Below are 27,755 nucleotides of genomic sequence, written 5' to 3' on the forward strand. Positions count from 1 at the left end.
AAATACATGCCTAGAGCGAACAGGACAATGAACGGAAGATGAATTTTTAAAGCTGCATGTCACGAATAGAGATTTCTCCCCAGTAGCACAAGGTGGCGGGCCCATGCGGGTCCGACATGGGCAATGAGGGCTGGTGGCTGCCCGCAATAAACCCACATGGGCCCGCCGTGGGCGCAGTGCTGGCACAAAACGCTGGGGCTGCCCACTTCATGCCTGAATAGGACCCTCGATGACTAGGCATGGTATTAAACAGACTGGGCAGCCCACCTATAGGTCCTACCGCAGATACAGGCGGGCTAGGATGTGGGCTCTATTACGGTAAAGCGCGGTCAACCCCAAAAGGGGCTGCCCGTACACCACCGTGAGGAAGCCGCAGTGTTTTTGTGTGGGCAAAGAGCTTGTATCGCCGCCTTCAGCCTACATGGGTCCCGCGTAGTAAATACAGGGGCTAAACTATGGGCTTCACAGTGGCGAAGCGGTTCAGGCATGCAGTTTGGGCTGTCTTAGCAACACCGGCGAAGGTCCCGCGTGGGCTGGGCATTGGCACATTTGCCATTCGGACGTCTGCACCGCCTGTAATAATCTAAATCGGGTATGAAAGGGGTAAGAATGGGCTGCGTGCAGTTCGTGTGCATAAATGTGGGGCTACATGACGGTGAAGTGCGGGCACACCCAACAGGGGCTCCCCGTGCAGCCCACTGACGGAGCCAAATGGGCTGTATGTGGGCTAACACCAGTATTCCCGCCTGTAGACTACATGGGTCCTGCATAGAAAATATATGGGCTAGGCATTGACACAATTGCGATTCCAACATCTTCCCCGCCTGTATCGTACGTATCTGGTAGAAAATGCCTAAGCGTGAGCTGCGCAGTAGCAAAAGACGCAGTGTGTGCGGGCGAATGGCTAGTATGCGCCAGCAGCCTTCGTAAATGCTGCGCAGATTACTCTGGGCTTCACAGTGCAGAAACATCATGCGCCATTAGCGAGTTGCCGGGCAACACCTATCGACAGTCCCACGTACATTAGTTGTACACGGGAGGAGTTGAAATTGTCTCATTTAGTCTGCCTGCATATCCTACACCAGAGGTAAAAGGGTTAAGCGGGCCCAAATAGCAAGACCTTGCACGTTTCACTCTGACGAAGAGCTGCTCTTTGAACTTCGTAATAACAAAAGAACCCGCTTCTGAGTTTTGTTGGTGCTTTTTTTGCGTTGATCGCATTGCATTTTTTTCTGGTGTGCTACGGTCGCCGCGGAGAAAGCTGCCAGCATAAGGTTTCTTCCTTGTTTCAATTCACTTCAATTACGCCAGCACTGCAAGCGCTTTCGTCGTCTCCATGCAACATGTGGCGCATGGAATTCATCACTGGTTGATGGACATAGCGAGTCTCCGGCGACTGCGCCAGAGGCTGCAAAAGGTTTGCTACTGTCGCGTTCATTGCAGCAGCTTTCTTAATGTACGCCAGAAGCAGCCTGTAGTGACGCATCGATCAAGACACAAAATTCTTGGTTTTTATGCAGGCATTTTTTGCGCTTCTTCTTCGACAAGTGATTGCACATTGATAACGCAACTTGGCCAAGCGCCATCGCGAGCGGACCCACCTTTCACCCTATCAGGAAGAGATACTAATCACAAATCGCCGAGAACATTTCTCTCGACGAACAAGAAATGATTAACTCAACGGAGCAGATTGGGGTGTTCCCTAAAGGGCGAGAATTCGGGCTAGCGAAAAGGTACAGTGCTAGAGAGAACAAAATAAAAACATAAATTCCCTTAGAAACGTCGCAGGAGTAACCAGTATTTGCGCAATTTTTTTTTCAAGTTTTTTTCTTTCCTCTCACCACCGCCTTCTCTGCTTTCCCTGCGTCGACTGTCAAGAAATAACCTGCTCGATCGCGGTTTTTCTGTCTCCCTTTGTTCCTTCCCCGAGGATTCCTCTGTGTCTGTCCTGTCCCTCCCAGCCCCCTTCCCCGAAATGGCACGGAGGCGCTCACTCTACAACCCACTACCGAACATTTTAAGCCACCCTCCCGACCACACTCCCCGCGAAACTTCCATGAAGTGGAGAGGGGGCTCCGATTCTACTTGTTCACTGTGTCCGGTCGCTGCGTGGTGACGTTATGCAGAAGTGCTCCCCGCCTTTCCTGCGTTTGTTTGGAACAGGTTTCCTTCTCTCCTGCGGTTGGGTTCACTTTTTAGTCCTCGGTCAATTTGTGCTATACAGTTTTTTGTGCCTTTTCTCGTGTGTCTTGATCAATCACGAACGAAGATGACATCGCCTTCCATGCGTATGTCCAGTGCAAGTATAGTGGAACCCTGTCGCCCTTGTCTTAGTGTTGAATAACTTCGCTCCGAAAGACGAGTGGTGAACAGTAACATTTACTGACATTTGAGCGGTGGAGGCCGCGGCGGTGAAGGCGGATTTTATGACGGCGACGTCGTGCTGCTAGGACGTAAGTACGCATTTGAAATCACTCTGTTGTCTGAGTACTGCCGCCGTCTCGGTTATATGCTCGGCGTCAACAGAAACTTTCTAGTTGTAGAGTGTCTTTTTTAAACCAGCCAGTTGTAGATTGCACTGCGTAGAGGGCCAAAATACCGAAACATTTTCTCTCAGTTACATACCGAAATTTCTTGTCCTTCATGGTAACAAGACGAAAATTAGTTTTGTTGTGTGTATTCTTTCTTTACACAGGCATATGGTGCATACGTGCGAGTGCAATCAGCGAAGAGCGTCCTGAGGGGGAGCGGCTCGAGGCATCGCATCGCATCGATGCTGCGGAATGTGCCGTAAATAAAGGAGGGACCCAGCAAGCATTCGAATCGTTCGAACAACCTGTTTACACACCAACAATGTTACGACACACATTTGCAACGCAATATTGATTCAGATACGAAAGGCGTGAGGTGCATTCACGATACTGAGCATTTCCAATGATCAGGGCCAGGCGTCATGAGACGCCTGGCTTGTCCGAGCCTTCTCTTTCGCGCTGTCTTCTTTTGCACGCATTATCTCTATTTAAGTAATGTGACGTACAACTTCCGCTGCGTGAGATTCTCGGTAGCTCCTTTTCTTCTTTTTTCCTTTTTGTATTTCTTAGCGATTACCAGTCCCCAATCACTTTAGCAATAATAATCGTCGATTACAATCCCAATTATCGATTACCTATCATCAATGCTTATCTAGCTTACAGAGCACGGGATGCTACGCAACTTCTACACATACATCATCAATCCCTATCTAGCTTACAGAGCACGGCATACTACGCCACTTCTATACATACACGCCATTTGTTCCAGTACAGTGAAGCACTATAACACCCCTTTTCATTCCGTCCAATTTTTGGCTTGTAATTACCGTATTAATATTTGTCTGGCTCCGCCGTGGTGGCTCAATGATTACGGCGCTCGGCTGCTGACCCGAAACACGCGGGTTGGATCCCGGCCGCGGCGGCCGAATTTCGATGAATGCGAAATTCTAGAGGCCCGTGTACTGTGCGATGTCTTTGCACTTTAAAGAACCCCAGGTGGTCGAAATTTCCGAAGCCCTTCACTAAATCGTCCCTCATCGCCTGATTCGCTTTGGGACGTTAAGCTCCCATACACCACACCAAAAATTCAGGGGGCACTTTGACAGTCTAAAGTGCGTACAGGCGAAAGCGTTTTCCGCACCACTTTCAGTGCTTCTGTGGCTCTGGTGGCGCCACATGTAATTGAGTACTAATTACTAAGTGATGACAAATCACTAATTAATGGTTAATTACTGATTAATGCCTGGATACTAATTAACTGCTAATTAAGCTTAAGCTTAAGCTTCGCCTTTAGGAGTGGAACGCGACAGCGGGCGGTCTGCGGGGCAGGGACGCGCTTCGGCTCGTGTATGCCTTCGTGACTAGCCGGATCCTCCACGCCGTGCCATATCTCCGCACTACTGAGCAAGACGAGGCGGGAATAGACGCCATCATCCGCAAGGCAACTAAGCGAGCCCTGGATCTCCTGGTGGCTACCCCTAATGCCAAACTTAAGGCATTCGGGGTGCTAAACTCCTACCAGGAGCTGCGGGAGGCCCACCTCGTGAACCAATACACGCGGCTCATGCAGACGGCCCCTGGGCGCCGCGTGCTAAAGCGCTTACACATCCAACACGACTGCACTCCAGAGGAGGCGGAGCGTACCCAGTACTGTGGCGCCATATTCTCTGGGACTCCCCGCTCCCCCGTAACATGGACACCGACATGCACGAAAACAGGCGAAAACTTAGTAGATCTCGATCTCCAGCTTGAGTATTCTTATGTAATGGTTACTATCCTACCACTCCGCCGCAAGGACCCGCCGTTGCATATACTCAACGTGTACTGCTCTCCCAAACTTAAGCGAGTGACTTTTTCGGACCTCTTTAGCCGTGCGCTAAGAGTTGCGGGTCGCGATCCCCTGCTGATTGTGGGCGACTTTAACGCTCCCAGTCAGCTGTGGGGGTATCGCAAGGAGGAGTCGCGCGGACGTAAGTTGGCGGAACTTGCGTCCACGTTGGGCCTCACCCTCCACACGGACCCCGTCCACCCAACACGGCTAGGGAATTCTGTGACACGGGATACGTGTCCGGACTTAACCTTCACTCGCAACATACGACACGCAGACTGGCTCAACACCGAGGAGACCCTCGGTAGCGACCACTGCATCCTTAACACTACACTACGCACACGACCCCTCAAGCGTCCCAGAACACAAGCCCGTATCCCAGATTGGACGAAATTCAGGCAAAATTTTCACACACTTGATAATACACCCATTTCGGAGCAAGGATACCAGGCATGGTCCCAACAGCTGCTGACACACCTTTGCTCGCATGAAACTCAGATCCAGCTCTCAGAGGCGGTCACGGACGTGGATAACCACCTTCTACACCTCTGGGAAGCCCGTCGCAGCCTCGTCCGCCGTTGGCGGCGCCAGAAACATAACAGAAAGCTTAAAGCTCGAATTGCCGAGCTTACCCAGAAAGCGGCAGAGTACGCGGCCCAACTCGCCGACTCCAACTGGGTGGATAGATGTAACACGGCCGCGCGACAAATGTCCAGCCGCAACACGTGGCGTCTCTTTCGAGCCCTAATCGACCCAACCCAAACACGAACAGAAACACAAAAACATTTGCAGCGAGCCATGCATGCTTTCCCTGGCAACACAACTCAACTGGCACAGAAACTTCGGGACCAGTATCTGTGTAGAGCCCAAGACGCCCGTGGATCTGCGTACTCTTATGCAGGCAAGGAGAACACGGAGCTGGATCAACCTTTCCAGCTCCATGATCTGCGGGCGGCCCTCGCCAAAATGAAACGGGGCACTGCGCCAGGGAGGGATAAGGTCACCGTCAAGCTTTTGACGAACCTGCCTGGCTTGGCGTACCAGTCCCTCCTCGCCTACATCAATGCAATTTGGCGCGGGGACACCCCCCTTCCAATTGACTGGAAAACGGCTCTGGTCACTTTCATCCCTAAAACAGGCAAACCAGTTGACACAGATAACCTCCGTCCCATCTCTCTCACCTCTTGTGTGGGCAAACTCATGGAGACGATGGTGCGGGATCGGTTATCTGCATATCTTGAACACAAACATGTATTTGCGAGCACCATGTTCGGATTCCGCCCACACAGATCCGCACAGGATGTCCTCCTGCAACTTAATCGGGAAGTCCTTGACCCCCTCGAATGCCCCCATAATGACCGGGTAGTACTCGCCTTGGATCTCAAAGGGGCATTTGACAATGTAACACACGAGATCATACTCACTAACCTAAGTCAGACCGACTGTGGCCTCAACACATTCAGATACATATGCCAATTTTTAATGGATCGTCAATCCTACATCCGCATTCAAGATAGAGAACATGGTCCTTACCTACTCGGCACGCGGGGAACCCCCCAAGGGGCGGTACTTTCCCCGCTGCTCTTCAATCTGGCTATGATGCACCTGCCGGCACAACTGGATGGTGTCGCCGGCGTGCAGCACGCCCTGTACGCCGATGACATAACCATATGGGCCACGCAGGGCAGCACAGGAGACATTGAAACCAGCCTGCAAACAGCGGCGACGATAGTAGACCGCTACGCCCGCCGCTGCGGTCTTCAATGTTCCCCTCAAAAATCGGAATTTGTGCACCTCCGCCCCTCACAGAAGTGCGCAACTAAAATCTCTCTTTCTCTTGAGAGTGGTCCCATACGCGAAAGTGACGAGATACGGGTACTAGGACTCTACATCCACAAACACAGACGGCCAGACACTACATTGGCCAAACTCCGAAAGGTGGGGGACCAGGTGGGCCGTATGGTCCGCCGGGTTTCCAACAAACGCGGGGGGTTACGAAGTAAGGATGCCTTGCGGCTGGCAAACGCCTTTGTAACCAGTCGAATTCTCTATTCGACTCCTTATCTCCACCTACGGAAACAAGAGGAGGATGCGCTTGAGGTCATCCTTCGCAAAATTATTAAGCGTGCCCTTGACCTCCCCATCACTACTTCAAACAGCCGGCTTATGGCTCTTGGGGTGGTGAATACTTTCCGGGAGCTCCGGGAGGCGCACCTTACAAACCAGTACACGCGCTTGTCGCTAACGGAGTCGGGTCGCCGCCTTCTTGCTCGACTCCATATCCAACACACCCCTCCAATGGAAGACAGGTTTCGCATCCCAGAACTGTGGAGACGTGCCCTCCACGTGCGGCCTCTTCCAGCAAACATGTCACACGAAGACCATAATGGTCGGCGCCTGGCACGAGCGGAAGCGCTAGCCCGACATTATGGCAACAAAACAGGTGTATACTACGTGGACGCCTCCGGTCCTCACCACGGGGGATGGTACACGGCCGCGGTAGTTCACAACAGCAACACAGTTAACGGCCTCACCTTCAGAGCCAGAAGTGCAACACAAGCAGAAGAGGTCGCGATTGCTCTCGCGGCCTCACATTCCGATTCAAAATACATAATCACCGACTCGCGAGGGGCCTGTCGGAACGTCGAACAAGGCTGCACTCCCTTCCTAGCCTATCGAATATACCAAAATTGCATACGGGATACGGACCCCGCACACCGTTACATTATATGGGCCCCTGCTCATCAGGGGTTGGCAGGAAACGAGGCAGCAGACGCAGCCGCCCGCGCGCTCTCTCACCGGGCTGTTTTCTCCTCCCCACCCGATCAGGAACCCGATTTTAATCCGGTGTATACATTCAAAGAAATTACAGCCTACTATCAAAACAGTCATCGCCTTTACCCAAGCCCATGTAAAGGCCTCAAGAAGGCGGATGAGCGGCTCCTTCTCCGCCTTCTCACCAATACATTACTGTGCCCGGCAGCACTAAAGCATTTTGACCCCTCCTGTAACGGCAGCTGCCCGCACTGTAGTGCGGTGTCTTCTGACACCTATCACATGGTGTGGGCCTGCCCCTCCAACCCGGCTATTCCCCCCATCCCCAACCCAACCCGGGAGGACTGGGAGGCGACCCTGCTCGGCTGCCACGACTTACAGGCCCAACAAGCCTTAGTCGGGCGCGCCCGGGCGGCGGCCACCGCCACTGGGGTCCCATACTAGGGACCTCCACCTAGTGTTTGTAAGGATCGGTCCCTTACGGGCTGATCCAAGCATACCTCCTGTCCTTTCTTAATAAATGTTTTCACCACCACCACAAGCGCGGGCTCGGGCTCTTGAGAGACAACACGGCTCCCGACCCGGTGTATATTATGTAGACGTAGCAGGGCCATCGCCCCCGGGATTTCACACGGCCGCTGTCGTTCACCAGGAAATGCACGTTGATGGACTCTCTTTTCGAGCCCCGAATTCAATGCGAGCCGAGGAAGTAGCGATAGCGCTTGCTGCCGCCCACGCCAATTCGAGAATCATCATTACGGACTCCCGAAAAGCATGTGATCATTACTTGGCGGGGGAGATCTCCCCGTTGGCTGCTTGTATTCTAAGACGGACTGCCACTGATCCAACACCCAAAAGAATCATTTGGGCTCCTGGCCACCAGGGCTTACGAGGTAATGAGGCCGCTGACGCGGCTGCCCGAGCGCTTATTCACCGGGCTCCTCATCCCAGCTCTTCTGGCTCGGAGACTAACCAGCCGCTGCTGCGATTCAGGGAAATTATAACGCATTATAGCGACATCCACCGTCTTTTCCCGGCCCCTGCAAAGGGGCTGAGTAAGACGGAGGAACGAACTTTAAGGCGCCTGCAGACAGGTACTCTACTCTGTCCTGCAATCTTAAAGCATTACGATCCAAACACGGATGGGCGATGCCCGCACTGTGGGGAGACCTGTGATATCTTCCACATGGTGTGGGCATGTACTCAAAATCCCCACCTCCCCCCTTCCCCTACCCCTTCCAGAGAGGCATGGGAGACTGCCCTCCTCAACTGCTCCTCGCTTGAGTCCCAAAGGGCTCTGGTGAAACGGGCGAGACGGGGCATTGTCATGCGGTGTCCCGGACTAAGGACGCCGACCATGTAGCGGGGCCACTCTGTGGCTCCCAAACCCTATTTCAACAATTAAAAGTTTTCACCACCACCACCACCACCACCAGCGTGTTGTAGCGCTGCCAGGGAGTCCACGGAACGCCACCACCCGTTCGGCGCGATGCCTTGCCGTTTCAACGCAACGGTTTTTGAGGAAAGGAAATGGCGCAGTAAATCTGTCATCTCGGTGGACACCTGAACCGCACCGTAGAGGAACGGAGGAAGTGTGAGTGAAAGAAGAAAGACGAAGATGGCCCGTAATGAAGAAAATGAAAATTGTATTTGAGGAAAGAAAATTACGCAGTAACTGTCTCACATATCTCGGTGGACACCCGTCAAAATTCAGGGGGGGGGGGTGCATTTTTTTGACCTAAAGTGTGGTCACTGATGTGTGGTTAAGATGTTAAGCTTCGCCTCTAAGAGTGGAACGCGAGAGCGTCTTGCAACGCTGCCAGGGAGTCCATAGAACGCCATGGCCCATTCGGTTCTACGCCTCGCTCGTCGGTAAATTGGTTTTTGAGGAAAGGAAATGTATTCCTGTCTCATATCTCGGTGGACACCTAAACCTCGCCGGAAGGGAGCAGGATGGCAGTGAGCGAAGACACCGTATTCACTAGACGTGCCTTTGTTCATTCCAAACCATCGAGCTGGCATGGCGGAGTGATTTCCTCGTTTCTTTCACTGCGCCATGCCAGCTCGATGGTTTGGAATGGTTTGGATGGTTTGGATGGTTTGGAGTTTTCTTGGGAGATGTGGAAATTAAATAATAAGCTCATTACAGACGACATCTTTAGCAGGAAAGTAAACGAAGAAATCAGTAAATTAAAGCCGAGCGAGGAACTGAAAGTATGGCAGCAGTGGGAACTTTGCAAACAACAAATAAAAATAGCAGCAATCGAAAGGTCAAGCTGCATACGACAAGAGGAGAATCGTGAAAAGGACAATTTAAGATCTTTACTAGCTAGACTTCTCGAAAGAGAAAGCGAAGAGCCGGGCAAATGAATGGATGACATTAGGAAAATAAAAAATAAGATTGAACTCTTTGAAGAAGAACGCTATCGTGGCGCACTGGTGCGGGCTGGGCGCAAGATATAGCTGATGGGGAGACACCTTCAAAACGAGCGCTAGGAATGGAAAAAACGCATGCTCAACGAAACCACATTGAACAGATTGAATGGGGCGGGGCGTTATCTGGAGAAAGCGGGCATATCCAGCAGGCATTTCTTGAATATTATCAGGCGCTGTTTGCAAAGCAAGAAGTGGATGTGAGCGCATTCAAGGAAAAGTTTCTTGGCGCTTTGCCGCGATTAGATGACGAACAGAAAGAAATGCTGGAGCTGTCGATAACTGCTTCGGAGGTCGAGCAAGCGATAGAAAATTTGAACCTGGGAAAATCTCCTGGACCTGATGGGTTAAGCGCCGCTTTTTACAAAGCATATAAACACGAAATAGTGCCAGTACTGACAGAAGTTTTTAACGAAGCCTACAAAGAAAATGAATTGCCTCCGTCTTATGGTAAATCCCATACAGTGCTAATCCCTAAATCCGATGACGCAGAAAAGTTAAAGCAGGTCACAGCATATCGTCCTATCGCCCTCACAAACGTGGATTATAAAGTGTTCATGAAAATTTTAGCCCGTAGACTACAGTCAGTAATTCAGGATATAATCGGTCCCCACCAGACGTGTGGGATCAAGGGACGCTCTATTGTTTCCAATATTCATAAAGCGAGGTGTGTGCTGGAATGTTGTGATTACACAAATAGCTGTGTAGCCATCCTTCAGCTAGATCTTGAGAAGGCATTCGATTGTGTTTCGCACGATATCCTGTTCTGCATACTCGACCATGTGAATTTAGGGTCCATTATTTGTGAGGGAGTGGCCTTGGCGGACCGGAGCTGCACGACAAGATTAATTGTAAATAAGTGTTTGGGGGCCCCCATTAGCCTGCAGCGTTCGGTGCGCCAGGGTTGTCCCCTCAGCCCTCTGCTATTCTGCATTTACATTGAAGCGTTGTGTTTGAATATCATGGAAAGTGAAAAAATTCGAGGATTCCAGCTACAGGCAGCAGAAGTTAAGCTGATGGCTTATGCGGATGATGTCGCGGTGTTCACAGTGAACCGGGAAGGTATAACCGAGGCCGTGGCATGCGTAAAAGAATTCACCAAGATCACCGGTAGTAAAGTGAATTGGTCAAAGTCCCTGGGGCTTTGGCACGGAGAATGGCCAACGAAGCCCGGCAATTTTGCAAACGTGTCCTGGGTGACGACCCCAATAAAGTACTTAGGCGTCCCACTGGACGGTTATCGCGATAGCGATTCGTACTGGAAAGCACAGACGCAAGCCACGCGTGAAAAGGTGGAAAGGTGGAAAGGGCGACACCTTTCAATTTTCGCAAGGGCCACAGTGTGCAATCTGTTTTTTATGTCTAGGCTGTGGTACGTGATGCAAGTGTTGCATTGTGCAAGGATGAACGTACAGAGACTGCTTCGGATCTTTGCCGTTTTTGTGTGAGCTGCGGACTGGGAACGCTGCAGCCGGACCAATTTGTTTCGGCGGGTGAAGGATGGCGGCCTGAGTCTGGGACACTTATTTCTGCGGCAGATTGTAAGCAGATTTTGTTTTGTGCGCGATGTAAGCGATCCGTTTTTGCGCACTGTGTGCCAATTAAGGCTCGGAAATGCACTGCCGGACTTTGTTGTCACAACCGAAAGTTTCTCGGGACGTATTTTTGGTTACTTTAGAGAGGTTGTCGCGAGTGTTCGATTCCTGTCTGTTCGATTTTCGTACGAATATTTATCTTCTGTTAGCAGGAATAAGTTGTATAAAGATTTGTGCGATGTAGTTCTTCCACAACCTATGTACAGGGCCTTATACAATGGAGGCCAGGGACGCGACGTACTTAAGCGTGTGAAGGCGATGCAGGTGCCGCCAAGTGCAAAAACTTTTTTCTTTAAATTACATACCGGAACACTACCAGTAAAGGAATTCTTGGAAAGGAAGCAGTTATTTCTACCTTGGGGATCACATTGTTTAATTTGTAAACAACTAGAAACAATAGACCACGTTTTTTTGCACTGTTGGGAGGGGGTATACTTTTGGGACATCTTGCAACGGACTTTAAAAAAGGAATTTCCGCTCGACGCTCATGGTATTCGGTAATTGCCTGTAGAGAGTGAGGATGGGACACCATTCGACCTCATTATGCTAATGGGCCTCCATTGTATTTGGCGCTCCAGAATGGCAGGATATCATTGCGATCCTGATGCACGGCCAGCACGGATCTATTTTCGTGAGTGCATGCATAAGTATACTGGAGTTCAGAAACTTGCTCCTGAAGCTCCCGAGTGGCTCGAAAGAGTCGAGCCTTTGGTGACGCTTAAGGAGTTTTAATATGATGAAGCCACGCACCCCCGGACGGATAGTGTTGTTAATTATTGCTCATTGCGCTCTGTAAGTGTATTTGTGTACTGTGGTTCTTGCCGAAGTCAGGCAATAAATAAAAAAAAAAAAGCTGGCATGGCGGAGTGGATAGCATGCTCGTCTCGCACTCCGAAGACCGGGGTTCGATTCCCGAGCTCGACCAATTTCTTACTAGGTTGTATTTATTTATATGGCCTGACTAGAGAAGTTAATTAGGCTAATTGGGTAATTAAGCAATTAACTAAGCTCAGTCCCTCTTACTTGGAGCATCACTATATGGTCCCTTCAATTGGTTGCATGGTTACTAGCCAAAGTACAATTGGCCCCGTTTGAAATTGGCGCACTGTGACGTCACGATCGTTTCGACCAAGTGAAAAGCGTGACATTCTCTGTCGACAACTGCTGCTTACAACGATGAGACATTAAAGGCTTTCGCCTTAATATTTTTTTTTTCATTACTGTCAGAGCAGAACACATTCCAAACACAGGTTACTAAGCCGTACACCCGACCACGAATTCAGTGGGTGTCCCTCAAACACGCCTGAAGCAATTGCCCTTCGTGGCCTACGGGAATAAAGAAGAAACAAAAAACCTTCATGGCATACGCGTGAATTGCCCACCTGGTGCAGTGGGCCTATTTTCTTTTTCTATTTACAGGAATTGGGTTTTTTTTTCGATGGGCGGAGCCGGGATTTCACCTGAACGAGCTCCTTAAGCTGTCGCTTAATACCTGCGACTGTCCAATAGACCTTTCCCGGAATGCATCACAGCTCGTGTTTCTGCTTCGATGGGCAAAAGATAGCGCGCACCGAGGTGTCTCTAACAAGGAGAAGAAATGAGGCGGGGGAGCTATCGTACCAAGGAAAACCGGTTGAGAAGCCAAAGTGGAATGTTTTGCCTGTGGAAGAAGTCCTGACTGGGCTAATTAGTGTAGATTCATTATGGTGGTTTAACAGCGCGAACACACCAAGAAAGACAGAGGACAAACACACCAGCGCTGAATTTAGCGCTGGTGTGTGTCTGTCTCTTTCTTGTTCTATGTGTGTTTGCCCTTGGACCGAACTTGGGCTAGCCCCCATGGGCCGGACTTGGGCTAGCCCATGTGGGTCCCCGCTGCAGTGCCGCCTAAGCCCTCCTGGAGGTCCCCTCTGAGAAGCCCAATACTGCCCATATGGGTCCCACAAAGGACCGAGGATAGCCCCCTTTATCGTTTTTATGCATGCAGACCATAGGGGTTCCTTGCTGGTACTATGTAGCAAGCTCACTTTGGGTCACGCGCGATGCCGAGTTGCAAGTCCCGCACATATCCCCCATCGGACTTCCATGGGCTGCCCGTGTCGGGCCCACGAGGGCCCGCAATTCCGAGCCCCGTTTGTGCTACTGGGAATGTATGCAACCATGCATTTATGCAATTGCGGCAGGAGATTTGCTTTTTCTAATTAAATTTGTTTCTGCATTCTAAAGTTGCTAATATCAGTAGCTTGTTTTTCAGCAATGAATGTTTAGGGTATTGCAACTCTAGGCTTTCCTACGAAATGTTCACTCGTGGTTTTGCATTTTTTCTCAATTCTAAAAACACGTCATTAAAAATATGCCTGGAGATTATCTAGGGCTGGTTATTTGCGCCTGTAGATCGCGATTTAACGTTACGCCTTTCGTTGCTGCCCCAGCTGTAATAAAAAAAAAAACTCTCCTACGAGTCAGGTCGCCCTCCCGAATTAAAACATGGACTGATGAAAGGTGCGCTATATCAATGTGAGTACCGTCATCAAATACTTGATCTAAACCTTACATAGCAACTGTATAGAATTTTTTCTAATTGCTTAAGAACAAGCCGTCTACGGTTTCTAAATGGCAGAAACCTTAGCAGTGCTGGCTTGCATAGTTGCATTACTATTTCCTGTTGATGGCTATAGCCTAGAGAGTGGATAAAAAGCTATAAGTGCCTTTTGCCTGCGACACCCGACCAACGAGTATGGATTGCCTGAACACACGTAATTACTCTGCCTTCTTAACAAAATTTGTATCAGGAGAGTCCTAGTGTCTCGATACGTTCTTGCAATGTCGAATAAGCTCTGCTAGGTCATTCTAAACGTGCCGATCCCTGTTGTGAAACAGTGTTGCTGCAGCGCTAAAAAAGTAATAATGATATACAGTCCACTACTGCTTGTTTGGCGATAGCCTGCGAATGCTGGGACATTCCTTTTGTGGAACTTACACTTGACAAAAACACCAAAAGCCTACCTGGTTGCCAATTTACCACAAAATAAATAAATTATTCGAAAATCCCCTGTGTCCCTTGGTTTGTGTGACTGTTGGCTTCTCTCATATTTATAACGAGCCCCTCATTTTCCTTCCCTTGTTTGGCTAACTGCGTAGCGAGGGCCTCGGTTCTGGCAGCCTTGACGCCATAGGAAGCATAAGAGGGTTCTCACACAGCTTCCACCCTCGCCGTTCGATGACGTTCTACGTCACATCAGCGGTAACTCAGGACGTGCTACGTCCGCCGCTTAAGAACAGCGGTGGCACTGACGAACATTCTCAAGGCTAGGTTATTTGTAAACATATATACCGACGAAAGCAGAAGATTTGTTTAGGCGGGTGAAGGATGGCGGCCTGAGTCTGGGACACTTATTTCTGCGGCAGATTGTAAGCAGATTTTGTTTTGTGCGCGATGTAAGCGATCCGTTTTTGCGCACTGTGTGCCAATTAAGGCTCGGAAATGCACTGCCGGACTTTGTTGTCATAACCGAAAGTTTCTCGGGACGTATTTTTGGTTACTTTAGAGAGGTTGTCGCGAGTGTTCGATTCCTGTCTGTTCGCTTTTCGTATGAATATTTATCTTCTGTTAGCAGGAAGAAGTTGTATAAAGATTTGTGCGATGTAGTTCTTCCACAACCTATGTACAGGGCCTTATACAATGGAGGCCAGGGACGCGACGTACTTAAGCGTGTGAAGGCGATGCAGGTGCCGCCAAGTGCAAAAACTTTTTTCTTTAAATTACATACCGGAACACTACCAGTAAAGGAATTCTTGGAAAGGAAGCAGTTATTTCTACCTTGGGGATCACATTGTTTAATTTGTAAACAACCAGAAACAATAGACCACGTTTTTTTGCACTGTTGGGAGGGGGTATACTTTTGGGACATCTTGCAACGGACTTTAAAAAAGGAATTTCCGCTCGACGCTCATGGTATTTGGTACTTGCCTGTAGAGAGTGAGGATGGAACACCATTAGACCTCATTATGCTAATGGGCCTCCATTGTATTTGGCGCTCCAGAATGGCAGGATATCATTGCGATCCTGATGCACGGCCAGCACGGATCTATTTTCGGGAGTGCATGCATAAGTATATTGAAGTTCAGAAACTTGCTCCTGAAGCTCCCGAGTGGCTCGAAAGAGTCGAGCCTTTGGTGACGCTTAATGAGTTTTAATATGATGAAGCCACGCACCCCCGGGCGGATAGTGTTGTTAATTATTGCTCATTGCGCTCTGTAAGTGTATTTGTGTACTGTGGTTCTTGCCGAAGTCAGGCAATAAAAAAAAAAAAGTCGCCGTAGCTCAGCGGTAGAGCAGGGGACGCGGAATTCGGAGGTCATGGGTTCAGATCCCACCGGCGGCTTGTGGTTTTTTTTTCTTCTGCTTTTCTAATGAATTAGCTTTAAGCGATAGAATATTCAGGAATATTCTAAATTGATCGACACCACAAAATAAATAATTTCTGTGACTGTTAGCTTCTCTCTCATATGTATGTATGTATATGTATATATATATATATATATATATATATATATATATATATATATATATATATATATATATATATATATATATATATATATATACATACACATACATATATATATACTTCCTTTTTACCTGTAACTTTCGCAATGCTGAATCATTGGCTTACAGTTTTTGTTTTCTGTTCAGTGCTGCCTTTCAACTGCTGATCCGAGTATTTGAAAGTTTAGAACCTTTCACTTTGTTCCTGTGTTCTTTGCTAAGCATCATGCTCACACAACGCTGTGTGTTATTGTGCGTATTTATTAAGACTGTTCAGCTTATGCCATTCCTGTTATAACCCCATGTGGGATTTACAGTATGTAGCAATAAAATAAATAAGCAATATTAGAAACCAAAAAACTTTTTTTTTTCCTGCTAATGATTGTCTAAACTATTCAAGTACTTAAGCCGAACACTACTGTTCCCCAGTCCCTTTATTCACCGGTCTGTGGAGCTGTGCTGCCTCCGCGTCGTATCAGTGGTTAGCGCGCTCGGCTACCGAGCCGGGGAACCTGGCTTCAAACCCGACCGCATCGACCGCGTTTCAATGGAGCTCAAACGCATAGAGGCACCCGTATACTGTGCGAACTGAGTGTTCATAAAGATCTCCAGGTTGGTGAAATTATTCCGGAGCCCTCCACAACGGCACTTTTTATGACATTCTGCTTCCCCCCCCCCCCCCCCCCCTCCCTGTCTTCCCTCACGGCGGGGTTGATGTTTCCACCGCGAATTACCATAGTGAATGCATGATTTCGTACCATAAAATTAAGTAATCTTAGTGCGCTACAGCAGCTTTGATATGCTAATGTGCTCACACTGCTACGCAAGATATTTACACGTTCCCATTGTTTAGATTTAGATTTGTTTAGATGATGCTATCCTCGAGTATCGTGATTGGCAGAGCAAGGTACATATATTGCCTATTATGTCTAGGAAACGAATGGGCCCAGATTTCCAGTCTGAACCAATCAAAGTCTGGAATAAACACCCTCTTTGCACACTGACATTATCGGGCGCTCGCCAACCGGCAGCGTCGCTAGTCAGGAGGTCCTATTAGAGAGGTGGAGGAGCTCCGTATTCTGGGCCTTTTCATTCACCAGAGACTCAGACCGGACTCCACTATTGCGAAACTAAAGAGAGTAGGCGAACAGGTAGGGCGCATGATCCGCCGCGTTTCCAACAAGCGGGGTGGTCTGCGGGGCAGGGACGCGCTTCAGCTCGTCTATGCCTTCGTGACTAGCCGGATCCTCTACGCCGTGCCATATCTCCGCACTACTAAGCAAGACGAGGCGCGAATAGACGCCATCATCCGCAAGGCAACTAAGCGAGCCCTGGATCTCCCGGTGGCTACCTCTAATGCCAAACTCAAGGCATTGGGGGTGCTAAACTCCTACCAGGAGCTGCGGGAGGCCCACCTCGTGAACCAATACACGCGGCTCAGGCAGACGGCTCCTGGGCGCCGCCTGCTAAACCACTTACACATCCAACACGACTGCACTCCAGAGGAGGCGGAGCGTACGCAGTACTATGGCGTCATATGCTCTGGGTCTCCCCGCTCCCCCATAACATGGACACCGACATGCATGAAAACAGACGACAAGCGCGGGCTCGGGCTCTTGAGAGACAACACGGCTCCCGACCCGGTGTATATTATGTAGACGTAGCAGGGCCATCGCCCACGGGATTTTACTCGGCCGCTGTCGTTCACCAGGAAGTGCAGGTTGATGGACTCTCCTTTCGAGCCCCGAATTCAATGCGGGCCGAGGAAGTAGCGATAGCGCTTGCTGCCGCCCACGCCAATTCGAGAATAATCATCACGGACTCCCGAAAAGCATGTGAACATTACTTGGCAGGGGAGATCTCCCCCTTAGCTGCTTGTATTCTACGACGGACTGCCACTGATCCAACACCCAAACGAATCATTTGGGCTCCTGGCCACCAGGGCTTACGAGGTAATGAGGCCGCTGACGCGGTTGCCCGAGCGCTTACTCACCGGGCTCCTCATTCCAGCTCTTCTGGCTCGGAGACTAACCAGCCGCTGTTGCGATTCAGGGAAATATTAACACATTATAGCGACAACCACCGCCTTTTCCCGGCCCCGGCAAAAGGGCTGAGTAAGACGGAGGAGCGAACTTTAAGGCGCCTGCAGACAGGTACTCTACTCTGTCCTGCAATAATAAAACATTACGATACTAACATGGATGCGCGATGCCCACACTGTGGGGAGACCTGTGATATCTTCCACATGGTGTGGGCATGTACCCAAAATCCCCACCTCCTCCCTTCCCCTACCCCTTCCAGAGACGCATGGGAGACTGCCCTCCTCAACTGCTCCTCGCTTGAGTCCCAAAGGGCTCTGGTGAATCGGGCGAGAGACGGGGCCTCGTCATGCGGTGTCCCGGACTAGGGACGCCGACCATGTAGCGGGGCCACTCTGTGGCTCCCAAACTCTTTTTCACAAAATAAAAGTTTTCACCACCACCACCACCTAGCACACACTCCCTGTGTCCACCGCGGGCACCTCTGGGCTGCGTGTAGCCTACTGTAGCAGTTTCGAAGAATTTGGCGGCAATCGTAGAAAGCGGCAGGCATGGGTGCGTCTGTAGAGATTGACTTGATTGAGCTTGAACCCAGAGTCGCCGCTAAAGACGGGGAAAAGCGCGACCCAGGGAGCGTACAAGCGATCGCGTAACAGGCAACACTTCGAAACTGACGCTAATAAAAGAGAGCCCGACCGGCACCAGTAGTGTAACGCGCTGACAGCGGGATTTTATGTCATCACTTGCCTAAGCTGTCATAAAAACAGCTCTGGCCAAAATGACAGGCGCTGCCTGAAGCGGAGGCTGCAAATTAAAATTTAATTTAGAAGAACATAAATCTTAGATCAGGACCTGTCAAAAATTCGTTGCAAATAAAAATTCCCAACCAGGCTGCACGTGTACTAAAGAAACAAAATATTTCTTCTGTTTGGTATATCAAGGTTGATCAGCACTATTTCAAGCAAGCCAGCAGGTAGGCGACACACGTACTTCTATTTGATCTTGTGAACTATGAAGCAGTAAACTCACTTTCCTTTTCGTTCTGTATTTGTGTTTGAACACTTCCTTTCTTTGAACGTAGCCAAGCGAATTCATTGCTCACTTGAATGAAACAGGGACTCGGTGGAGACACGAAGGCCAACTTAAAAGAGAACTAACCGAATCTTTTTGCTCCCAACAGCCCAGAAAGGTAAAGTCAGCCTTCGGTTACCTTTCACGCCAGTGTCGTGATAATCGGCAAGCATCATATCAGGATATTTTTTTCGTTTAGAGAAATGCGAATAGACTGCTACTGCCTGCAGCTGCTGCTTTCGATAAAACAAATTATTGGTGGCCACAACTTTGCTTCCCAATCCACGTTTCGCCTTTCTTCCACGCAGCTGTTTGCATGAACCTCGCTCTGTGGGAGGAGCATAGTGCATAATTTCGCATTAATGATTTTACTCACAAATAGGAACCCTAACATGGCTTGTCGAGTGTACGGGGGTTGAATGATGAAATGTTGAGACTCCAAGGCTGTGTCGTAGAGAGAAAAGCGAGAACATTGCGGAGCGGCTATTAAGAGCAATCACGATAAGATATGCTGCTACATGTATTTCGCACCCTAGTTGTGCATTAGTGTACAGCTTCCAAAGTATCTGTCAGGCAGGCGCCCCTCTTTTGAGAAAATAAATTGGCCCAGTAACGGTCTCACGCCTTTGCTAAACATCTAAACTTCGCTCAGAGTTAAGGGAATTAGGAGCAGTGAAATAATACACCAAAACAGCAGCTGCTGTGGAGGTGTGCAGAATAATTTTGTTCGCATGAGGACTTTTCACCATTACTGGCCTTAAAAACGCGTAGCCGCCTTTTGTGTTTCGCCTCCATTGCAATGCCTTCGCTACTGCCAGTATCGAACCCTGGTCCCCCGGAACAGTAGCCAAGCACATGCTTGACAATTCTTCGCTTCAAGGTGATTTAGTTGCCTGTTTACGGTCATTACTTTGCTATCAGTGTGCTTGTTTGCGTTTGTGCCGTTCCTTTTCAAGTTAATAAGTAGTGAATGAGTTAATCGAGTAAAAATCGTGCTGCTTGTATATTATCATTTCTTAACCGCTATAAAAAGTTCTTATGATACCCCGCATGCATATTTAGAGTTAAGCACTTTATTTCTGCACCCGCCGCGGTGGCTCAGTGCTAAGGCGGTCGTCTACCGAGCCGGAGTACCCGCGTTCGAACCCAACCGCGGCGGCCGCGTTTCGATGGAGGCGGAACGCAAGAGGCGCCCGTGATCTCCAGGTGGTCGAAATTATTCCGGAGACCTCTACTAAGGCTGCTCTTCCTCTCTATCTTCTTTTTTAGGTCGGCGCCGAGATATGTGAGTCAGATAATGCGCCATTTCCTTTCCTCAAAAACCATTTTACCTATTTACCCATTTTATTTTGCAGGTAGACCGCTTACAAGTAAGAAACGTTTGCGGGTGCCCGTTAACATGCATAAACACTTTAGAGACAGGGAAAAAAAAGACCGAGGACATACTATTAGCAGAATAGCAGTATATTTGACGCGACTTTCAACAAGTAACAACACTTAGTGTAGTTCTATTTTTGTGTTGTTAAAGATAACATGGTTGGGTCAGATTGGGCATTTCCGACGATCTTCGCTTATCCCAGATTCTCGAACAACTTGTGGATTCCGAGTGATACGGCTCCCGAGATGACGCCTTTGACGATAAGGGGCCAGAAGTACTCAGCGTCTTCACCACTCAGGGCAACTTCCCCATTCGTGAGAATACTCAACACCTCAAGCACTTCTTCTTGCTCTTCCTTGGTCAAGCTTGCATCGCCTCGTAGGAGACGGCCGACGCTCTCCAGACTTTTTCCAGCCTTCAGCATCACTGCAGCTTCATCCTCTGCAGGAAAGGTAAATGTTACGTGCATATTTATTCGTGATTTTATTAAAAGAGCATATTCTTCTGTACAAGCCAATTACTAAGTCTGGAAGCAGATACAGTGCAAAGCTATCACCCGTTCTATGATACCTAAGACAGGGGGCTTAGGAAGTGGTATGGTACATCTGATTTAAGGTGTCCAGGTGTAATACAGAAATATTCGCTGCAGCTTTCTCTCCAAATAATTAATTAACACTTCTCTTAAACGGGGTAGCCACGTGTTCGGTTTATTAAATGTAATACTTGTAACTGTGGAAACGCAGTATTTTCGAAGCGTACGTATATCGAGTAATCACAACAATGATGTGAAAATAGGCCTAATAATATATGTGCTCAGTTGCAGGAGTGTCCCCAGAAGGTACACTCAGCTCAGCGTTCTTATCTTTCCTCATAATGTGAAGATGAAGAGGCAAGCAAAATAATAAAATGATGATGATGACGATGACTGCGGCATAATAAAACAGCAGGACACGGCAAGTCTAAGACGGAGCACACAGCTGATGTGAACAAAATTTGGCCCCACATACACGGATTCGTTAGGTGCAGATAATGCTGGCGTACAGTGGTGAGCAGCCTTGACTAGAGCGCTCGGGTGGTGCACTTCCCTGCAAACAAATCCAGATTTTGTGGCAGCCTCTAGGGTCCAGCTGCAACGCTTGCACGGAAGTAGCGCCAGATAGCCTTGTAAACAAAGCAGGCACGAAAACTTTGCCCTGTAATGAGGGGTGCTCTCTAATTTCGGGTTTTGTTACGAAGTGCGCACTGTTCAAGCCCTCTAGACAAGGCTGCTCACCACTGTACTGTGATCGTTGCATATTTTATACTTCAAATTAAAGTTCACCTGTTCTACGCTATAAATTAACTGATACTCCCAAAGGGGACTCCTGTGATACCGACCATGATTAATAAACCCGGTAAGTTGTTGTTTCTATTTTCGAGGAAAAGAAATGAACACACAAGAAATATGTTTGTATTTGGGCAGACGCATAAGGCATTCACGAAGATCGCGGTTTAGAATATATTCTAAGGATCGTGCAATCTGAACGGTGAGAAAAATATCCGGTTATGTATTTTTAGCATCACGAAGATTATCGCTGCCAAGTGAAGAATAAGGAAACACCATGTAGCTGTAAAGTTATCTCCTGTATGAGAAAAACACCTCCTGACCGCTTAAGAATCGATTACTTGATATGCTTTAGTGAACGACATAGTTTCTCCTTTTTTCCAACGGATTTTCCCCACCTGTGTTATAAAGTAAGCCACGTTCATATTATTCCAGAGATAACACCAAATCTATTTTTTCTAGCAACTGACAGCTTCCATGAGTGTTTGAGCTATTTGTATATAGGCTACTTTCTTAAAGCAGCACATCTAATGTCGTGAGAATTAAGCATTTTCAAGTGGTAGAAAGCATGCCTGAATTGTGGCCGCCTCAGGCTTATGTGGGGAGCCCTTGTGGGGCCCGTGTGGTGAGCTCATCTGGGAAACAAGCGGGATCTAGAGCTGGTGCCCGGATGGGCCCCGTGTGGACTGCCCTCAGATGACCTGCTATTTTAGCCCCTTTCAGATCCATGTGGCCACGAAATTGCAAGGCACCATCCCACATGAATTCCATATGAGACTTTTCAGCACAATTTTGATACGCCCCATTTTCGGCCCTGAGGTTCTCAGGTTCTCGCTAAGGTTCTCACTGCGTAAAGCCCACATTAGCGTCCTATATGCCCTCATACAAAAAGAAAAGGCTTTTCTGAGGATCATGCAGACCTGCTCGCTTTCCAGCCGCACTACAGCCCTTGGAGGTCCGATAATACATTTGTACGGGCTGCCCTATTTGGGCTAACCCAGATGATTTCAGCAGAACTCCCACAATTACATTGCGTCTGCCGTTAATTAACCCAGAATGGATTCTTGTCGCCTTGATGTAAGAATTGAGGCAAATTTAGAACTAGAGCGTAATACGAGACGCATGTGAAATTCATAGGGAAAAGTCCAATCTGGAATTGCCCACATGTTTCCAAGATGGGCAAATAAGACACTAGAGGGGTTCCCCTATACCCAAACACAAAGGCCACACCAACAAGGGGCCCCATATTGTGCGCTACTTGCGTGGTTTTAGTGAAATAATATCAGCGGCAGTGTTCCTTCTAAAGAGTTCTCCTATGCTCTTCTTCTGTCATTAAAGCTAGCTGCGCAGTGTGGTCCGGAAAATCTCTTTATTTAAACCAGAATAATTTCGCTGATACCAAAGTTACTTGTTTTTATACGTGATCTATAGGTAATGCTTGGAATTGTATCGCAAATAGGAGCGTATTGCCAATTAATGCGTTAGGCACGTTAAGGCTTTCTTTTCTTTTTGCCAATTGAAGACGGTTTATTTGCCAGTGGAATTTTTACGGCTCGTTTCCGACCGAAGCGATTCTCACCTTTCGATAGAACTGGTTTTTGGAGGTCCACTTTCGGGGCTCTGTTGAAAGGAAGGGAAAACAGAATCGTTCCGTTATATATCTTCGAAATACTGTGCATAGAATAGATGTCAATGGCAATAATAACGACTGTACTTACACTGTAGCTCCATCTTCATCACGCATGAAAGAAATATGAGAAAAAAGGCATTAATAAATTTTTCAGAATTGTAAAATTCTAGAAATGCATAAAAGCCATATTTTCCATCATAGGTGATAAAAGCTTTAAACACAAAATAAATATTGCCACAAGCTTTTGAACTAGCGAGTACTAGATAAAAACCGGATATTTCAGTACTCAAAGAGACCTTATTCACAGAGTTGCGGATATTTCCAACCTTTTTCTGCGCAACTACGCAGAAAAAGGCACATGATTTAAGCGGTTTTGTCTGAACATGGGCACTTAATGCCAAGCTAATCTCTCTTTCTTATCTGTGTTCACTCATTACAGGTAAGTTCCACATTTTAAATAGTTATTGCTCCAGGCTGAATTCATAAATAAATGCAGCACCAGTGGTGATTCCAAACAGCGTCTAAACCTTTACTCAGTCAGCTGAAGGATCGCCTTCGTAAGGAACATCGCCATTTAAGTGTGACGCAAAGGCCAAAAATATTTCGTCCAATTGCGATCATTACAGACATTTGATTGCGCACAACTATTTTAAATACAGAAGAACTTGTACTTATTTCCACTATCGGGGTATTTGCACGTTTTCTGGCGTTTTGAATCTTCACGTTTGCTTCTGGTTAATTTACTGATACTCATAGGAATAAAATCCGGCTTTGCGCTCGATCAAATATTGCTAACTTATAAAGTAGCAAGCTTCCACTGAAAAGAAAGCCATTCCATAGTAAGCGGTCATTGCGTATAAATGCTTGTTTCATTCTCATAGTAGGTATGACGCATGACTGGTACGGCGAAACGAAAATTTTCCGAATCCCTAAGAACATTTCTGCATACTCACAAGCAACGGCAATGAGAGAGATGAGGGTGAGCCACAGGCAGGTCTTCATGGTGAAACTAGCTGTATGGACCAACAAATAAGAAATAAATCGTGAGAAGGACACGTGCCGAGTTTAAATTTAAAGAGCTTGCATTTGACATATCTTCACAATGTTAAAGCGTAATGTTTGGTTGGACCTGTTACAAAATCATGACTCAAAGTTCACTGCAATGAAAAAAAGTTTCCTTGGCTCATTAGTTTCAATAAATACGTTAAGCATTCACTCTTTTCACCGTGCATACCGAATCCCAAGGCAAGGTTTCCTGCTTTCACCATGCTGTAAGATTAACAGAACACGCTTGCAATGTTTCACATGCAACGGAGAAGGTTGACGTTCAAGGTCGCAAGTTTTTCAACATTGGCAGTTTAAACGAATAACTGAAACACGTGATAAAAAGGAATGTCTGATAACCCAGCAATTTCTAGACAGACTGAAATTTATCGCTAGAGCTTTTCTTTTCTAGAGATACAGTTCAGATTTGAAATGAACATCCACATTCCACTTTCAAAATACAACTAGAAATAAGTACCATTATAAATGCCATCGTATGCTCTCAGCAGAAAAAACAAGAAGTGACTTCTGTTTTCATTACAATTGTCGCAATATTTCTATGTTAATTTCTTTCTCAAGTAATTTCATGTATTCTATCCATTATAAAATGGTAAATGCGGCTCGTCTCTGTTCGGCTGAAAGCTAAAATTGCTTCATCATGGTATATTTTGCGTAGTGATGATTTATCTATCAGCCTATTTAATTCTTGTTCTTGGCTGTTTTTTTAACATAGGATAAAAATATCTTTTAATGCGCACCTTTTGCTTCGTTTCGCATACTTGTCGGATCCTAGAAAACTCGGGGCTGTAAGTCATTTCATCTACAAATCAAATTTATTAAGAATGTCCTCCATTTAGAATGTACCCTGTGTAACTGGAAACAGCTTTTCAAACGTATATATGATATAAGGTCAACTGAGATCTACAAGGCGCGTAGCAGTATACATAAAATACATTCTGGTAATACAAATAAATACCTTCTGAAGCACTAAGCATAGATCTGGTTTAAAATATCGAGAGAAGAAACACAAACGTGTAAAGAGAAATCAACAGGATAATGGTTGCGAATAGCATATAGCTGGCTGGTATGAGGGAAGACTTCAGATTACACAGTAGTGATTCAAACACAAACAGAAATGCAGTTGCCACATGAAAACACTAAGGCAGAAAAAACGGGGCTAATTCGGATGGAACATTTCTCTGCGACGTTTTGTACAAGTTCTTAAAGGGTATAGAGTCCGCTATACTCTAACTACTATCAAAAGTAAAACGTGCTACTCACCAGTGATCTTCGGAGCAGCCGCTATGCGGTGTCAGTTCTCTGCTCGTTTTTATACTGAGTATCAAAGGGTGTGTGTATCTTTCTTCCGTGCGATGACGTCAGCTGTCGGCTTTATATCTTGGTGCGAACACATGCCACGAAGTGCATACATTAATATCGGCCATTTACGCACACTGCGAAAGCCAGATATTATGCTTATCCGCAGACACAAAGACGGTGAGGAGGGCTGAAATTCCAATCGAGACTGATTAAGTTACGAAAGAAGGAACTAGACGAGAATATGTACAACACAATACAGAAAATGTCAGTGCCCTAAGCCCGACAAGACGCATCGGTTGATAAATGAAATACATGCCTAGAGCGAACAGGACAATGAACGGAAGATCAATTTTTAAAGCTGCATGTCACGAATAGAGATTTCTCCCCAGTAGCACAAGGTGGCGGGCCCATGCGGGTCCGACATGGGCAATGAGGGCTGGTGGCTGCCCGCAATAAACCCACATGGGCCCGCCGTGGGCGCAGTGCTGGCACAAAACGCTGGGGCTGCCCACTTCATGCCTGAATAGGACCCTCGATGACTAGGAATGGTATTAAACAGACTGGGCAGCCCACCTATAGGTCCTACCGCAGATACAGGCGGCCTAGGATGTGGGCTCTTTTACGGTAAAGCGCGGTCAACCCCAAAAGGGGCTGCCCGTACACCACCGTGAGGAAGCCGCAGTGTTTTTGTGCGGGCAAAGAGCTTGTATATCCGCCCTCAGCCTACATGGGTCCCGCGTAGTAAATACAGGGGCTAAACTATGGGCTTCACAGTGGCGAAGCGGTTCACGCATGCAGTTTGGGCTGTCTTAGCAACACCGGCGAAGGTCCCGCGTGGGCTGGGCATGGGCACATTTGCCATTCGGACGTCTGCACCGCCTGTAATAATCTAAATCGGGTATGAAAGGAGTAAGAATGGGCTGCGTGCAGTTCGTGTGCATAAATGTGGGGCTACATGACGGTGAAGTGCGGGCACACCCAACAGGGGCTCCCCGTGCAGCCCACTGACGGAGCCAAATGGGCTGTATGTGGGCTAACACCAGTATTCCCGCCTGTAGACTACATGGGTCCTGCATAGAAAATATATGGGCTAGGCATGGACACAATTGCGATTCCAACATCTTCCCCGCCTGTATCGTACGTATCTGGTAGAAAATGCCTAAGCGTGAGCTGCGCAGTAGCAAAAGACGCAGTGTGTGCGGGCGAACGGCTAGTATCCGCCAGCAGCCTTCGTAAATGCTGCGCAGATTACTCTGGGCTTCACAGTGCAGAAACATCATGCGCCATTAGCGAGTTGCCGGGCAACACCTATCGACAGTCCCAGGTACATTAGTTGTACACGGGAGGAGTTGAAATTGTCTCATTTAGTCTGCCTGCATATCCTACACCAGAGGTAAAAGGGTTAAGCGGGCCCAAATAGCAAGACCTTGCACGTTTCACTCTGACGAAGAGCTGCTCTTTGAACGTCGTAATAACAAAAGAACCCGCTTCTGAGTTTTGTTGGTGCTTTTTTTGCGTTGATCGCATTGCATTTTTTTCTGGTGTGCTACGGTCGCCGCGGAGAAAGCTGCCAGCATAAGGTTTCTTCCTTGTTTCAATGCACTTCAATTACGCCAGCACTGCAAGCGCTTTCGTCGTCTCCATGCAACATGTGGCGCATGGAATTCATCACTGGTTGATGGACATAGCGAGTCTCCGGCGACTGCGCCAGAGGCTGCAAAAGGTTTGCTACTGTCGCGTTCATTGCAGCAGCTTTCTTAATGTACGCCAGAAGCAGCCTGTAGTGACGCATCGATCAAGACACAAAATTCTTGGTTTTTATGCAGGCATTCTTTGCGCTTCTTCTTCGACAAGTGATTGCACATTGATAACGCAACTTGGCCAAGCGCCATCGCGAGCGGACCCACCTTTCACCCTATCAGGAAGAGATACTAATCACAAATCGCCGAGAACATTTCTATCGACGAACAAGAAATGATTAACTCAACGGAGCAGATTGGGGTGTTCCCTAAAGGGCGAGAATTCGGGCTAGCGAAAAGGTACAGTGCTAGAGAGAACAAAATAAAAACATAAATTCCCTTAGAAACGTCGCAGGAGTAACCAGTCTTTGCGCAATTTTTTTTTTTCAAGTTTTTTTCTTTCCTCTCACCACCGCCTTCTCTGCTTTCCCTGCGTCGACTGTCAAGAAATAACCTGCTCGACCGCGGTTTTTCTGTCTCCCTTTGTTCCTTCCACGAG

The 27,755-nt window shown here is 47.8% G+C and overlaps 1 protein-coding gene across 1 annotated transcript; it reads right to left on the reverse strand.

Annotated features, from left to right (window-relative positions):
• Positions 1-20,392: 20,392 nt before the first annotated feature.
• LOC149343762 (uncharacterized) lies at positions 20,393-24,155 on the reverse strand. Its single transcript, XM_089542465.1, has 4 exons — positions 24,107-24,155; positions 23,242-23,254; positions 23,103-23,143; positions 20,393-20,640 (listed from the first exon to the last, which is right to left on the reverse strand). The coding sequence occupies exons 1-4, from the start codon at positions 24,153-24,155 to the stop codon at positions 20,393-20,395; spliced, it is 351 nt and encodes a 116-aa protein (XP_089398591.1).
• Positions 24,156-27,755: the final 3,600 nt, after the last annotated feature.

Source organism: Amblyomma mixtum, chromosome 5, assembly GCF_055824585.1.
Source record: "Amblyomma mixtum isolate Tamu chromosome 5, ASM5582458v1, whole genome shotgun sequence".
NCBI lineage: Eukaryota > Metazoa > Arthropoda > Arachnida > Ixodida > Ixodidae > Amblyomma > Amblyomma mixtum.